Below are 16,245 nucleotides of genomic sequence, written 5' to 3'. Positions count from 1 at the left end.
TGGAAAGTCCTGGGTGAAAAGCTAAAAGGGATCCTATTGGTAAAGGATTCGACAAGTTGTACTGTGTACTCATTTTTTGATCAAGTAAAAAAATACCGCAAGGGGCGCCACTGCGTTTTGGGGCCAATCAATGTCCTTGTAGTTTTTTGCAGGAGCATTCTAGCTCCCTTGTTTGTTTTCCTTTTTCAGGTTCCCATGGGTGATGAAGTGTTTTATGTGCGAGTGTTTGTTCCACCGCCCGTCAGATTTTCTAAAGGCCGGTTTCATGGTTCCATTGCCGGGATTTCATCGACTTTCTCAAGGAGGCGAGCCCGTGGTTGTCACATCAAAAGCTTCAACATGTAGAAAGTGAAAAGGAAGTGCAAGAGATAATGCAGGATTGTGTATCTTTGCCCTTATGAGGTGAAGAGGAAAAGCTAAAGATGAAGCTCAGGAGAAAAGACACCAAGGACAGGCAATAGTCAGCCAAGAACAAGAAGCAGTTGAAGTGTTATGGTGCAAAACTGTTGGGTTTTATGCTGTGTATGCACCCAGGGGAGTGCTAGTGATCATCAGTAGGTTACTGGGGCACTTTTTACTTCAGTTAGTGGAGGTTTTTTCCCCCAGTTTTAGCTTAGTTTCACTTATAATAGTTTATAAGTGATTTGGTCCACCTGGCACACTTTATGGCCAGACCATGTGAACACACCTTTTAGGTCACTTCTTTATGTGGCTATTGTACTTCATTTTTATCACTACTCAATACATGAGAAGTCGTGTTCCTCTCTCTTTCTCTCACGCCTCTTGCTGAACTACCTTCCAAACCCTAACCCTAATAGCAGAACTCCTCCATTTGGTATCAGAGCACCCAGGTTCACCCAGCCATCAGTACCCTGCTGCTGTCCGTACATAGTCGCCTAGAACCTGCAGTTCCGTACAATATCTGCAGGCGACCAGCAGCACTTGCAACTATCCGTACAGTTCATCGCCCAGCTGTTAGCTGTCCATACCATTCGTCGTCAGCTGCACGCCTAGAACCTGCAGCTCCGTACAGCACCTGCAGGCGACCAGTTCTGTTCAGAACTCTGGAGCTGCTCGTACAGTGAGACGCCAGCAGCAGCAGCAGAGCAGGTTCACCCAGTTCGGTACAGTACTCTGCTCTGTACTGTAGCCATACAGTCGACCCACCTGCTCCGTACAGCAGTCCAGTACCTGCTGCGCATACCTGCAGCAGCTGACCTGTTGACAGCTGTTTCCGCACAGTATCGGCTGCGTGTACCTACTCCGTACAGTCGCCATACAGTCGACCAGCTTCCGTACTGTTGTTTCGAACAGCAAACAGTCGACTTGTACCTGCAAAAATCACATTTGTGGTAAGCTTTACAAGTTTTGAAATTTGGGCATTTTCTCTGTGAAAATTTTCTGCCAGATACAGGCAGATTTTCTTGCAAAGAAATCTCTACAGGTTTTTTGTAAGGTTTTGGGTGTAGTAACTTTGGGCACTTTGGCACTGTGTGAGCCATTTTCATTGCTCTACTCAATCAGTGGTGCATTTTGTTGCACATTCAGAGGATTGAGAGTGCAAGCATATTTGGGTCAGCTGTATTCAATGGAGTACAGTTGCTTTCAGGGTTATTGCTTTTGGGTTTTTTGATACACAGGTACAACATTGTGCATTGGCATAATGGCAAATCAACAGCAGAGTGATGTATTCACGTATTTGTCTAAGGAAGACAAGTTGGATGGCATGAACTACTCCTTGTGGAGTTTTATGCTGAGAAATGTGCTCGTGGCAAAAGGTCTTTGGGATTTTGTTAGTGGTGATGAACCACGTCCAGGTCCATTGGCTCCGGAGACTCCTCCCCAAGGGGGTGCTCGTGGAAGAGGACAATAGGCACAGGCACCAAGTCAGCCACTGCCTGTTCAAAGAACAAATGCTCAGAAGACATGGGATGCCAGAGATGCACAAGCCTTATCACTTATTGCATTGTCAGTACAGAGGTCTATTATACCTCATATTCGTTCAACTGGCTCTTCACGGAATGCATGGGTGACTTTGGAGCAGATGTATGCTGCTCGTAATGAGACACGGATCTCATTTTTGAAAAGAGAGCTGGAAAACCAGAAAATGCATGAAGGAGATGATATGTCTAGCCACTTGAACAAGCTGCAGGATTTGAGAGAGCAACTCATCAATGTGGATGAGATTATTCCTGAAACACAACTTGTATCCACCATCTTAAACTCTTTGCCAAGATCCTACTTGGCTTTTCATACCTCTTTGAACCTCAGCATGAGGAATGCTGTTGAGCCCCTTAAGTATCAGGAACTTGTTGCTCTCTTGCTACAAGAAGAGCAAATCAGGAAGAACATGAATATGAACTCAAGTGCTGAACAAGCATTTACGACAGGTCAAAAAGGGAAAGGCAAATCTCAGCCAAAGAGTTCAAATCAGAATTCAGGTGATGGTGGTTCATCTCAGGATACCATTAAAGGTGATGGATAACCCAAGAAGAAGGGCAAATGTCATTACTGTAAGAAGCCAAGTCACTACATCACAGAGTGTAGGAAGAGGATTGCCAAAGAGAAGGCAAAGGAATCTGGAATGTCTGTAAATGATGCCTCTAAAGCTCCTCCGGAGACTGCTTCTTTTGTTGAGGACAGGGATTACTATTTCTACACATGCAGCTATGATGCCTCTTGGTCTTCACAGGCACTCAGTGTGACAGAGCATGCATGTACTTGGTATTTTGATAGTGGTGCTTCAAAGCATATCACATCTCACAGGGATTTGTTTTGTCATGTAGGCCCTGCCCCTGTTGGCAAAACAGTTCAGTGTGCCAATAATGCTTCATATCCAGTTCGTGGCATTGGGGAGATTCAGCTCACAGCCATTGATGGCTCTATTCTTCGCCTTACAGATGCCTTATATGTACCAGGGATAAAGAAGAATTTGTTGTCCATTTCTTCTTTAGCACAGTGTGGTATGCAAGTCCACTTTGATGATGACAAATGCATGGTCAGAGACAAAGCTAATGCTTTGACCTTGATGCTTACTGGTACATTATGTCATGGACTTTATCAGTTGGATGCATTTCAGCCAGTGGATCAGTCTGCTTATAATGCATTCACTCTTACTCCAGCTATGGTTGATGTGGAGTTATGGCATGTTCGCATGGGGCATGTAAATTTTGGTAGTCTTATGCTTATGCAGCGACATAACATGTTGACAGACCTACTTCTTATGGAGAAGCATCCAGATCACATATGTGAAGGATGTATTTTGGGAAAAATGCATCAGTTTTCCTTCCCACGTGATCAGGCTCTACGAGCAACTGCAAAGTTGCAGCTTATACACAGTGCTCTTGGTCCCATGCAGACGAAGTCATTAGGAGGTTGCTTCTATTTTGCTACATTTATTGATGACTTCTCTCGTATATGCTGGGTCTATCCGTTGACACAGAAATCACAGGTATATGATGCATTTTTGGCCTTTGTAGCACTTGCTGAAACAGAGTCAGGATGCAAGGTTAAGACTCTCCGTTCTGACCAAGGGGGGGAATAATATGTGTCACACATGTTGAATTCCTTTCTTGAGAGTAGAGGTATCAAACATCAGTATACTACTCCTTATACACCACAACAGAATGGGGTTGCAGAAAGGAAGAATCGGTCACTCATGGAGATGGCCAGATGTATGTTAAAGGCAAAGAAGCTACCACGTATCTTTTGGGTGGAAGCTGTAATGTGTGCTTGTCATATTTTGAATCGATGTCCCACAAAGGCATTGGTTTCCATTACTCCTTTTGAAGCTTGGCATGGCCGCAAGCCTTCGGTATCACACTTTCGTACTTTTGGGTGTCTTGCATATGCACACATACCCAAAGAGTTGAGGAGGAAGTTGGATGATAAAGCCACAAAATGCATTTTTGTTGGGTATGGCCGTGAGAGCGAGGGCTACCGGTTATATGACCCACTATCCAAGAAGATATTCACTAGTCGGGATGTGATTTTTGATGAAAAATCAGAAATATCCATGGCTGGTTATGATGCAAATCAGGCTGAAAATGATGTGTTTGAAGGTCTACTACCTATGGAGTTTCATTCCACAGTTGGTGATCCAACCCATGAGGGTGCAAGACAGCCAGGCAATCATGAAGGTGGTGCAGAAATTCAGCAACAAATTGAGCCAAAAGTTGAGCCAAATATGGGGCAGCAGGCTCCACAGGTCAGACACATACCTAGATGGTATTTGAGGACATTACAGGACAGCCATCTAGAGGGTCCTCTTGCTAGTCGTACTCGTGGGGAGACACGGACCAATGAGCATGCACACATCATGGATTTGAATATGGTTATGGCAGCCAGTTTACAGGATGATGATGAGCCTGATTCATTTGTGGATGCACGAGACAATGTGCATTGGAACAAAGCCATGCAGGATGAGCTTGATTCTATTAAAAGGAATCAAACATGGGATTTGGTTGATCTGCCCAAATTCAAGAAAGCCATTGGTACTAAGTGGGTCTATAAGTTGAAAAGACATGCAGATGGATCCATTGACAGGTACAAAGCCCGTTTAGTTGCAAAGGGCTATGCACAGAAGAAGGGCATTGATTATGAGGAGACATTTGCTCCTACATCCCGTATGTCGACACTTAGGTGTGTCATTGCATTGGCTGCACATCGTGGTTGGGTTGTTCATCAGTTGGACATCAAGACTGCTTTCCTACATGGGGACCTTGAGGAGGAAGTTTATGTACATCAGCCCATAGGTTTTGCAGAACATGGTCATGAAGGGAAAGTATGTAGGCTGAAAAAAGCCTTGTATGGTTTGAAACAAGCTCCACGAGCTTGGTATGCAAAGATAGATGCTTTCCTGCTCACTCAAGGCTTTGTGAACAGTCCATCAGAAGCCACTTTGTATGTAAAGAAAGAAGAGAAAGATCTCCTGGTCATCAGCCTTTATGTAGATGATCTTTTGCTCATGGGATCAAATGATGACAAAATTGCAGCCTTTAAAGAGATACTGAAACAGACATTTGACATGTCTGATTTGGGGCTCGTACACTACTATTTGGGCATACAGTTTGTGCAGGATAACAAAGGCATTGGGTTGTTGCAATCTCGGTGTGTTGCTAAACTTCTGGAGAAGTTTAAATTTCAGGATTGCAAGCCTATCAGCACTCCTATGGAGCCTGGGATGAAACTGTCACTACAAGATGACAGTATTTTATTTGATGCCACTACATATGCTCAGGCTGTTGGGTGCCTTATTTACTTGTGTACTACACGGCCAGATATTTAGTATGCCGTATCTCAGTTGAGCAGATTCATGCACAGCCCGCGATTGTCACATTGGCAAGCTGTGAAGCGTGTATTCCGGTATTTGCAGGGTACCTTGTCTCTTGGATTGCTTTATCCTGAGGGGGGGTGACATGCAGTTATATGCTTACAGTGATTCAGATTGGGCTGGTGATTTTGATACCAGACATTCCACTAGTGGCAATTGTTTCTTTCTTAGCTCTTCATGTATTTCTTGGCTAAGCAAGAAACAGACCACAGTGGCCACTTCGTCTTGTGAGGCAGAGTACAGAGCAGCCTACACTACTACCGTTGAGTGTGTCTGGCTGCGTCGTCTCATGATATGGATATTTCAGTGGAGGAGCCTACACCTATCTATACTGATAGTCAGAGTGCCATTGCCATGGCCAGGAATCCTGTGTTTCATGCTCGCACAAAACACATTGAGATTCACTATCATTTTGTTCGGGAGAGACTCCAGGCAGGTGATATCAATCTGATCTACTGCCCTACAGATCAGGATGTGGCAGACATCTTCACTAAGGCATTACCACGTCCGAAATTCGAAGCATTCCGCACTGCTTTGAATTTGTTTTCTTTTGGTGGATGATGTACAGTGATCACATATCACTCCAGGGGGGTTTGTTGGGTTTTATGCTGTGTATGCACCCAGGGGAGTGCTAGTGATCATCAGTAGGTTACTGGGGCACTTTTTACTTCAGTTAGTGGAGGTTTTTTCTCCCAATTTTAGCTTAGTTTCACTTATAATAGTTTATAAGTGATTTGGTCCACCTGGCACACTTTATGGCCGGACCATGTGAACACACCTTTTAGGTCACTTCTTTATGTGGCTATTGTACTTCATTTTTATCACTACTCAATACATGAGAAGTCGTGTTTCTCTCTCTGTCTCTCACGCCTCTTGCTGAAGTACCTTTCAAACCCTAACCCTAATAGCGGAACTCCTTCAAAAACATGGGTTGAAGGCTATGGCTTTCGACACTTTGTCACCAGTGGTATCTTCACGGAGGCTTCATGGGTTCGGAAGGCAGCTTCTTTCTATGTTTAGCAATGGTGATCTACTATGCTTCATTGGTGACTTGTGCTTACCACTTGGGTGGAGTGCAAGCAGGTTTTGGATGCCTGAGGATGTATCAGATGAGGCTCATATGGAAGAGGAGGAACTTGATGAGGTTCTTATTCCCAAGCAGATACTGGCACATAAGGAAAGAAAGGTACAAGGTAAAGTTTCCCATCGCTATCTTGTGAAGTTTAAAGAACTATTCACCGAAGGATGCGAAGTGGATGGAGGAGGGTGACTTAGAGCAGATTCACCTCAGGTATTGCAGCTTTATCTTGATGCCCATAGTTGTCACGGTACGAAAATACGATACGGTACGGTACGATACCGTACGGGAATATTCGGTACAATATGAAATTTTGGGATACGGTACGATAAAATACGGTTTTTATTTTTTACACTTACAAGCTATGGAGCTTCAAGCTTGAATGTGAGGGAAGGTTGGGAGGGCAGGAGTCTACAGTGCTTGAGAAACCAGTACATGGATATGTGTCTCTCTCGGTTGGATCTCCCGATTGTCTCCAAAAAAGAACCTGGATGGGTAATGCAATACCAAAGGTCTCCCAGTGTAGCGTTTATGACTAAGGGACCGTCCTTGCACAAATACGAGGAGTGCATCTAGGGTGATAAGTTTAGGGACTCCTCTCTAGATCAAAATGGCCATGTCCAAATGTTCTCCCTTGTGCATAACTTGAGAATCTAATTGTCTAGCCTACCTATACCAGGGATCCCCAAGTGATGTAGCAAGATTCTCTCATCCTACCAATCAAGTGTACACTACCAGTCTACCTCGCCAGATTTTTTAGGTCTCTCCACAACCCCATATGGAATACTGAGTGGACACGAAAGTTGCGAAGTATTGCGAGCATTTGGGATCTTCGTAAAGCAAGGTTTCTATTTTTTTTAAGCATTTGGAAAAAAAATTTCAAGGAAAAAAATTTTTTGGGGTTTTTTTTTTAAAAAAAAAAAAACCTAACTCGTACCGTACGATATCGTACGAATTCGTACGGTATCGTACGAATTCGTACGGTATCGTACCGTACGACTCGTACGTACGAATAGGTTCGTACGCGTACGAGAAACAACTATGTTGATGCCTTTGAGTTGGAGCCGACTCTTGTTACGGCTCATTCAGATTCAGCAAAGCATGGGTCTAGAGCATTGCCTGAAGCTCAAGAGGGGGGTAGCACCTCCGCTCCCTTGTTATAGAGAGGCTCAGTTTTTCATCTAGGAGTCGCTTCGTGACATCTTTGTATTCACCCGAGGTACTAAGGCTGACAGTACATCTGCTTATGGGACTTCTATGATATTGTGTACTAGTCACATGAGATGGTAAAGTTGGGTATGGTTCACAGTCGGCCGCACCATGAACTATAACTGCAACTATGGATAACTCTGTCTACACTTATGGTTAACAGAGATGGTTTTGGACTTTGGAACTAAGGTATGACTGAGAAAGATTGGGACATTGATCTTTGGAACTAAGGTATGACTGAGAAAGATTGGGACATTGATCTTTGTCATATGGTTCTGGCTGTTCTTGACCTCAAGATCAGTCATTTGGATTTTGAGATGATGCTATTTGTGGAGATGGTCTCCTTTGGAATGGCATGGTTTGGTTAAGCTCAAAGGCTGCGGCAACTTGAGCTAACACTTCGAGACTCTATGGAGGGCATAAGTCTTGCGAGCAGTCCTAGAGCTGGTTTGGTTCATTGATATATGGATTGAACTCTATTTGTGCATGTATGCATACACTTTCCGAGATATTATGATATTCTGGTGCCATTGGATCTTGGTACCCTTGAGAATAGATGGGTAATACTCTGGATGTGTCAGGATGAGATGCATGTATGTTGGTATGATACATCAAGTACTTTACCATGTTCATGGTGTATCACTGAACGTGGGATGGCCATAAGTAGATGTTAGAAGTCATCTCCTGTCTAGATTTATACACCAGGGCCTTTGTTGTGGGTGTGCCCGCCCTTATCAGTTGTTTTATCATTTTTCCTCACTCCCCGCATTTTTCCCCTATTTTTCCCATTTTTCTGTGGCTTGGGAGGCAACCCTGAGTTGGCAGGAGGATCCATTTGCTGGCCGACTACATCAGATTTGTGTACTGGAGCTGGCCGACTGTACTTGATGCAGTCGTGGACCCTCAGAGCTGGCGGACTGGCTGCATGCTGCTGGCCGACTGTAGATGCAGTCGTGGAGTTTTTTTCAGCAGGCCGACTGCACGTGTGGGGGCATATAAATAGGCCCCCAGCCCCATACCACTCATTGTATCATATCGGGATCTTCTTGTGTATATCAGAGCAGAGTTACACGCCTACATCTATCTCTCTCTTGTGCTGTATTTTTCTGCATGCGTTTTTGCTCTTGTGTTCCCAGATCTGGTCATCATCTCCGCTGCGTATTCTGACATGGTATCAAAGCCTAGGCTCTAGATAGTTCTTGGGATTTGTGTGAGCAAGAGGGGGACTGTTGTGTGGCTGATTTGTGGACTGTTTTGGACTGTTCGGGAAGAGGAGAAGCAAGAGGACGGCGGGCTGATTTGCTGGACAGCCACTTGCAGGTATTAGTTCTTCTTTGTTCCCACCCACCCACCCTTTTCAGAGTACATCCCCGCAATGGCAGATCTGTTTGAGATGGCCGAGAGGCATGTGAAGATCCCGACACTCCCCACGTTCCCGGTGGACCGTCAGTTGGACAGGAGCAACTACGGCATATGGAAGGTTATGATGGAATCTGTTCTGGAGTCTTACGACCTCGCTGATTTCGTCGTTGTTGGTAAGTAAAAAGCAACCAGGCGACTACATCTATGGGCAACGAGCAATGGGCAGCTAGGTAGGCGTCAGGCAAGAGTCTCTCTGCAGACAATATGGCAGACAGACGAGGGTCAGATGGGAGACTCTCTACACCAGATGGCTGCATGTGTGGAAGCAGTCAGCGTGGATCTCTCTCTCTCTATCTCTCTTGAAAGAAGGTGAGCTGAAGGAGGCACCGAGGGGCTAACAGCCAAGGAGTCTCTCTCTCTTTCTTCGCAAGCAGGTTTTGTTTACGAGATTGGGATACAGAGGATCAAGCTACATATGCACAGGATGATGTTCTTGGAAGAGATGTGTGTTGCTCTTCATCTTGGACTTATGTGTATTCAAAGATGGCTTGACACATCCTCTATCTTTCTCTCTCTAAGTTTTTGGCATCGTGATTGATGGTGCATATGAGGATTTATCTGTCATGGAAACAGGACATTAGTCTTTCGTAAAGAAACAAGACTTTGGTATCAGGGATACAAGCCTATGGTTTATGGATACAGGTCTATGGTTTATCAGATACAGGTCTTTGGTTTCGTGAGGAAAGCATATCTTTGGATTCATGTGAACAGGTTATAGTTTTCTCGAGGTTACATGCAGGCTGTGACTATAGGAAGGACATATGGTTTGGTACAACCCTACTACTGTTTGGGAAAGGGTTCGTGGGGATCCATGGTTGAGATGGAGAAGACCTTTTCAAGTAGGGAGATATTGTACAGGTGTGCCTTCCCTATGGAATGCTTTGCTGTAATAACGAGAGTTCTTATTTGGAAAGTCCTGGGTGAAAATCTAAAAGGGATCCTATTGGTAAAGGATTCGACAAGTTGTACTGTGTACTCATTTTTTGATCAAGTAAAGAAATACCGCAAGGGGCGCCACTGCGTTTTGGGGCCAATCGGTGTCCTTGTACTATTTTGCAGGAGCATTCTAGCTCCCTTGTTTATTTTCCTTTTTCAGGTTCCCATGGGTGATGAAGTGTTTTATGTGCGAGTGTTTGTTCCACCGCCCGTCAGATTTTCTGAAGGCCGGTTTCAATTGACTTCCTGAACCAATGCTATGTATAATGTAAGGATCTTCCTAATCAAACTGCACAGGCATAGGGACAAATTCTTGAGAGAGATTCGGCCCCAACCACCCCGCCCCCTACCTAGCCAGCGCCAACCACTGCCAACCTCTTCCGGACCTAGGAGGACACCCACGCAGTGGATCCCTTGGACCCACCTTGGGCTGTTGCAGACCCACCTCGCCTGAGAAGAGTTACCTCGGACCAAGCATGCGCACTCCAACGTTCCTCACACCCACGGCCCCCCGAACAAGAGCCACGATCCACTCCTCAACTCTAGATCCAGGACATGCTCCACGGCCATCGAGCTACCTTTCCACATGCATAGCTGAGGGAGACATCTCGGCCATACTCATTAGCCCCATGCTTGATATATTGGAGAGTGGTATACCATCTATCGGGCGCTCATGTTCCTCTCATTTTTCATGTTCCTTCTATTCCATGATGAGATTTCCATGGGCATTTTTGTATCGCTCCAGTGAGATAGTTTTGATTTGTTCTGTTTTATTTTATTTTATGTTCCATGATGAGATATGTCATGGACATTTTTGTATCACTTTGGTCTCATAGGCCCATTGGGTCTTTAGTAGGCGCTCTCTCTCTCTCTCTCCGGCACCCCCACGCACTTCACATGGCCACATGGAATTGCAACGAGACTATATGGTCTGATCAAGGAGGTTTTACAGAAACCCACAAAGGGAGGGACATCATCTTCTACACATACACATCAGAGTCTTGAGAGAGAGCTACCTGAGCTGTCTCCATATGTACGGGAGTCAGCATATAGAGGCCATTGCTGTGGCTCAAGGGAGAGGAAGGCCAGGGGGAATTTTTATTTTTTCCGGAGGCCTGCCGGGCGGGGAGGGGGTGGGGACATACCTGGCTCAGGAGAAGTGGCATGCCTCTTTAAGCCCCACCTATACAGAGTGCTCACAGTAGACTGGCAGGATGAGGAGGCCCATTTCATGTGGATGCATTTAGCCCGGCCAGGCTTCCAGATATTACACATTGCAGCACCACCAAAGACGTCTGCCTTTGCATAGGATTTGTTGCAAGATATACAGTCATCATATGCCCCATTGTTTGCAGATACTATGGAGTTTCCCCAACATGGAGATATACTCCTGTTGGGAGAGTTCAATGCACAGATAGCCGAGTTGTATGTAGTTATGCTTGCAGAAATAAACCCTGTGGAGCTATGGCTACAGCAGTTATCGCTAGGCATGGGCACATCACTAGTAGAAATATCCATGGTGGAGTAGAGCACTGAGAGAACGCAAAAGGCAGGTGCCATCCACACACGAGGACCAAGAGATGCAAATATGCACAGCATGTGATATGCGTGAGGTTGAGACCCAGGAACACACCACCCTTTAATGCCCAGGCCCCAGACTAGAGGCTGCTTTCACCATCTATTCATTGAGTCAGAGTATGAGGACCAACGGTGTGTGGCACTCTTTCTGCATAAGATACAAATACGACTCCTGAAGTGACAAAGGATGCAAGAAGAAGAGAGCCAGTGTGACACTCCTTACTCCTTACATCTTTCTTCCAGAGTATTGGACAGTGTCAAGCCCCAAAGCAATGTAAAGAAGAGACAAGTGCAGCAGATTGGGGCATGCATAGAGAGATTGCAACCATAGGGAGTTTCCATCCTTGAGTCAAAACGCCTAGTTGCTGCTAAACGCCCTCACACAACAAGACACAAAACACATGAGAAGACACCACTCTCCATGCAATGCCACACCCAAACACACCCCTCCACGGGTACAAAGGACCATATTCAATTTTCTGGCGATCCATGAGTTTGGATCCCCTCTCATGTCCATCACCAAACGAGCTCTTGAGATGGCTCAGGCTTTGATGTTGTATCGTGCCTTCATTGTCCTTCAGTATCTTCTTGGCATGCCTCGCAACTTCCATCTATTATCATTTTCAGAATGATTTGTTTAGGTTATAGAGGATGCTAGAATGATTTGTTTAGGTTATAGGAGATGCCCTGTCATCTCCCACATAGTACTCACACATACTGCATCATTATTGGTTTCATGGGCCACTTTATCCCCCCAACAACGTAAACAAACCTTCCTCTCTCTCTCTCTCTCTCTCTCTCTCTCTCTCTCTCTCTCTCTCTTTGACAGTTGTACATTGATTTGTCTCATAGGTCGAGTTCTGCCTCTAGTAGACGTTAATACAGCTTTCTTTCTTTCTTTCTTTTTTCTCTCTTTATCGCGCGTGCTCTAGAAAATGAAATTTCTTGTCTTAGTATGTGCAAGGTGTCTACCCGCCTTGACTAGCACTCACCATCCTCCAACTTTATGTGCAGCCTCTTCTAATATTCAGCCCCAATTTTTACAACACCCACTCTCATTCTATGACTCCGTCGTCTAAAAGCACTTGACAAATTGTGTTCCACAACCCAAGGTGACTTTTCCTACCATGTTTCTCCCTATAAATTTGCGATTCTCTCAAATGAATCCCTTAGCTTGGAATCTACAAGCTCCACCCTTGGAAATCAAAGACTAAACATGCTCCAATAAATGTTGTACAAAACTAAAAGTTGTAATTCAAATGTGAACCTTTTCTGTCGATAAGGCTTTAAACTGTATAGTTTGAGAGCTTACCTTCACCATTGTCTTCAGCACTCAGCACAATGACTATATACTTCAAGACCGGAATCAAAGTCAGGGTCCAGAATATAAATGATAACACTCCAAAAACTGCTGCTTCACTTTCATGATAGTGCAGTTTCCTTACAAAAGTGCTCTTAAAAACATAAAGCGGAGATGTGCTTAGATCACCATACACCACCCCAAAACTCTGATAGGCCAGAATCAAGAGCGTTCGGAAACTGTTTGTTTGAGAGACCTGGAATATCAATGCATACAAGTATATAATGTAAGAATCATGCTACTCATATCACTTCAACACAAAGTTCCTGCTCAGAATTTCAAGACCAAACTCAAATAAGATCACAATTCCAATTACACGTTTGGCCAACCAAGGGTCCAAACATTAACAACAGTCAAAGCCCATCAGCCTCTCATAGTGAGGATCATCCCAAGGATGAGCAAACTCCTGGAGGTGGTGGAGAGACTGGGAATGTTCACCACCTCCATCACCTGAACTCCTAATTCCATATGCCATCAATGCCTTTAGTTTCAAATGATGCTGCATATGATATGCAGCACATGCCCAGGTACCATGATGGACAAGCATCTTAATGCAGATCAGAAACGGTCATCACAACAAATGGGTACTGATACCTTGGAATGGTTAAGAAGCAGCTTGATATGAACAAGGAAAAGATAAAAAGATGGCTGCATAAACTCTCCGTGAAGTGGGATAGTGGATGTATCCCCAATAAGGATGTGACCAAAATACCTGCACTTGTAAAGGCATGCAAAAGCAGAAGGAACTCCACGTTTCCTACACCAAGCGACCTAGGAGGTTAACACTTATAGTATGAAGATGCACCAAACAGGTCAATGCTCGGCATGAGAATAAAGATCAAAGTCAAGAATAGGGGACACATCCTCATTTTCAATGACAAAGAAAGCAGCTGTTTCAACTGCGATGTGGGGTCATTCCCACAAGTATCGTCCTCAGCAGCCAGCTTCCAGAGGGCATGTGAATAGAACAACCTCGGCAGCAGAAGCACAGTCATAATGGAGAGAATGTGATATGCAACGGAAGTCTTTGTATTGGAAGATCCTGTCAAACAAACGCTCACACCGTCTTCTGTATCCTGAGTTTCGTGAGTTTAGCAATAAAGAGATGAGAGAGAGATATATGAGAACTCTACACCAGAAGGGCCCCCTATCCCGATAATGAGATAGTATTTGCTTTATTTCTGTAGAGAGAATAACTGTGGACTGTAGATAAGCCAAACGCAAGATCTCGGAGGATCGGAGATTGGCTGAACTGTACACAGTTGTAGAAACACCTCGATGAACTGATCTCGAGCCTATGCACTCTTCCCAAGGGCATGAGGAAGGGCTGCACACCTGAGGCTGAGAAAAGAAGATGGTGGACTGTTCTACGCTATGTTAGAATGCTGTAAATGCTTATGAATGCTATGTTACCTTCACCAGATGACTGCTGCATGTATGGATGATGCACAGAGGGCTGGACACTGCTGTAGAACTGATGCAAGACTGAAAACGCAGGCTGTAGGACTGAAACGCAGGCTGTTCTGCTGCTGGACAGAAACGCATATATGTACTGCTGCTGCTGGACAGAAACGCTGGTTGTACGGCTGCTGCTGCACACGAAACGCAGGCGACTGTACGGCTGCTGATCTGTAAACGCAGAGGATTGTAGGCGGCTGGTGCACATGCAGAAAACGCTGGACTGTATGCTGAATTCTGGCGTTGAACTGAGGCTTGACTGTATGCTGAATTCTGGCGTTAAACTGAGGCTAAATGCAGGCGCCTATGGCTGTAGGGACTGTTGAACTGCAGGTGTTGGATGAACAAGGTTGGCTGAAGCAAACTCAAGCACTCCAAGGGCTGGATGAGACTAGTCTAGTGCTGAAGGCAAGGGAACTCGTAGGGCTGAGGAGGAAAGCTCTTAGCACACTGAAGACTGAATGATAAACTAAGCCCTATGCAAGCCTATTTATACTAACTGGAGGTTGGTCAAGTTGGCTAGTCATTTAATAAAGTTTATATTTATAAATGACAAATAATACAAATAATGCTAAATAAATACTATAAAATATGGGAAAAATACCATATAAATCCTAGTAAATTCCCTAAGACTTCTGGGATGTTCTAAATGATGCACAGGCATATGAATGCATATTATGCAAGATGCAGAGTGCTTTCTAATGCAAACCCTAAGGCTTCTACTGACTCTACATGCATGAATGATTCTCTCCAAGTGGGTTAAGGGACTTGACTGACTGACTGACCCACTAAGGCTGAGGAATGACCTACGTAGCTCGTGCCTGACTTATCCTAGACTGAGGATGTACAATGGGGTCACGGTGTACGACAAATATCATCCTACTGGGTTCTAATACTGTACAACTGTTGCACTGCTGATGATGAGCCATCTAGTCACCATGCACTGAGTGCAGAGTGCATGTGATAGAGAAAGTTGAAGACAAGCAGATAGGGAGCACCACATAATCTAAAAGGTTTTCCTCTCACGAAGTTGTTGAACTGGTGCAGGATGGTAAATGATCAAAGGGTGTTAGTCATAGTCACAGGGGACGGAAGGGACGGATTGTTGGAACAGAGGGACGCCGAGTCGGGACGGTTCAGGAACGGGGACGGCAAGGGACGGTCGGACGTCCCCCCTGGAGGCGTCCCTCACAAGGGACGGTGAAGGGGACGGCAGTAGGAACGGGGACGGCATTGTGGGGGGACGGCAAGGAGCCATTCTGTGCTGTCAGACTAGTTTCTTTTGCCCGTTTCTAGCCGTTTGCGGGGCCGTTTCTAGCCGTTTGCCTTGGCTGTTTCTAGCCGTTTGGCTGGGCCGTTTGGGGAGGCCTTGAGCCTTTGAGGCTTGGGCCTTGGGCCTTGGCCCTTGCCTCTCTCTTGCCTTGAGGTTTGGCCTTTAGGCTTGAGCCTTGGGGCCTTGGGCCTTGGCCCTTGAGGCTTGGCCCTTGCCTCTCTCTCTCACTTGCCCTTGCCTCTCTCTTGCCTATCTAATATCTATATAAGAACAAGGCTACAAGGCTACAAGCACACACACACCCCTTCAAGTTTTCAAAGTTCAAGCAACTCTCTCTCTCTAGTGTCTCTCCCTCAAGCTTCTTCTAACTTAGTAACTTCCAACTTCCAAGCCTCTCACACAAGGCCCTACTCTCTACTATCTAGACTCTCTCTCTCTCTCTCACCTCTCCCTCAAGCCTCTTGAGTCTTCCAACTTCCAAGCCTCTAGGCCTCTAGGCTCTCTCTAGCTATGGACACCCCCTTCATTGATGTATACCATTTTATACCCCCAGTATGGTACAGGATGGAGCTAGCTAGGTTGCACATCATGATTGTATA

The 16,245-nt window shown here is 45.2% G+C and overlaps 1 protein-coding gene across 2 annotated transcripts in view; it reads right to left on the bottom strand.

The window, feature by feature from the left end:
* LOC147642354 (potassium transporter 7-like) overlaps positions 1-16,245 on the bottom strand; it is a 79,348-nt gene that overhangs the window by 52,364 nt on the left and 10,739 nt on the right. For both annotated transcript variants that reach the window (XM_086805602.1, XM_086805606.1), the window contains exon 2: positions 12,868-13,111. In XM_086805602.1, coding sequence (XP_086661728.1) covers positions 12,868-13,111 — 244 coding nt within the window. The remainder of the gene's footprint in view (positions 1-12,867; positions 13,112-16,245) is intronic.

Source organism: Cibotium barometz, chromosome 1, assembly GCF_041138505.1.
Source record: "Cibotium barometz isolate CiBa-2024 chromosome 1, ASM4113850v1, whole genome shotgun sequence".
Classification (NCBI taxonomy): Eukaryota; Viridiplantae; Streptophyta; class Polypodiopsida; order Cyatheales; family Cibotiaceae; genus Cibotium; species Cibotium barometz.
This window is presented reverse-complemented; position numbering and strand designations above follow the sequence as displayed.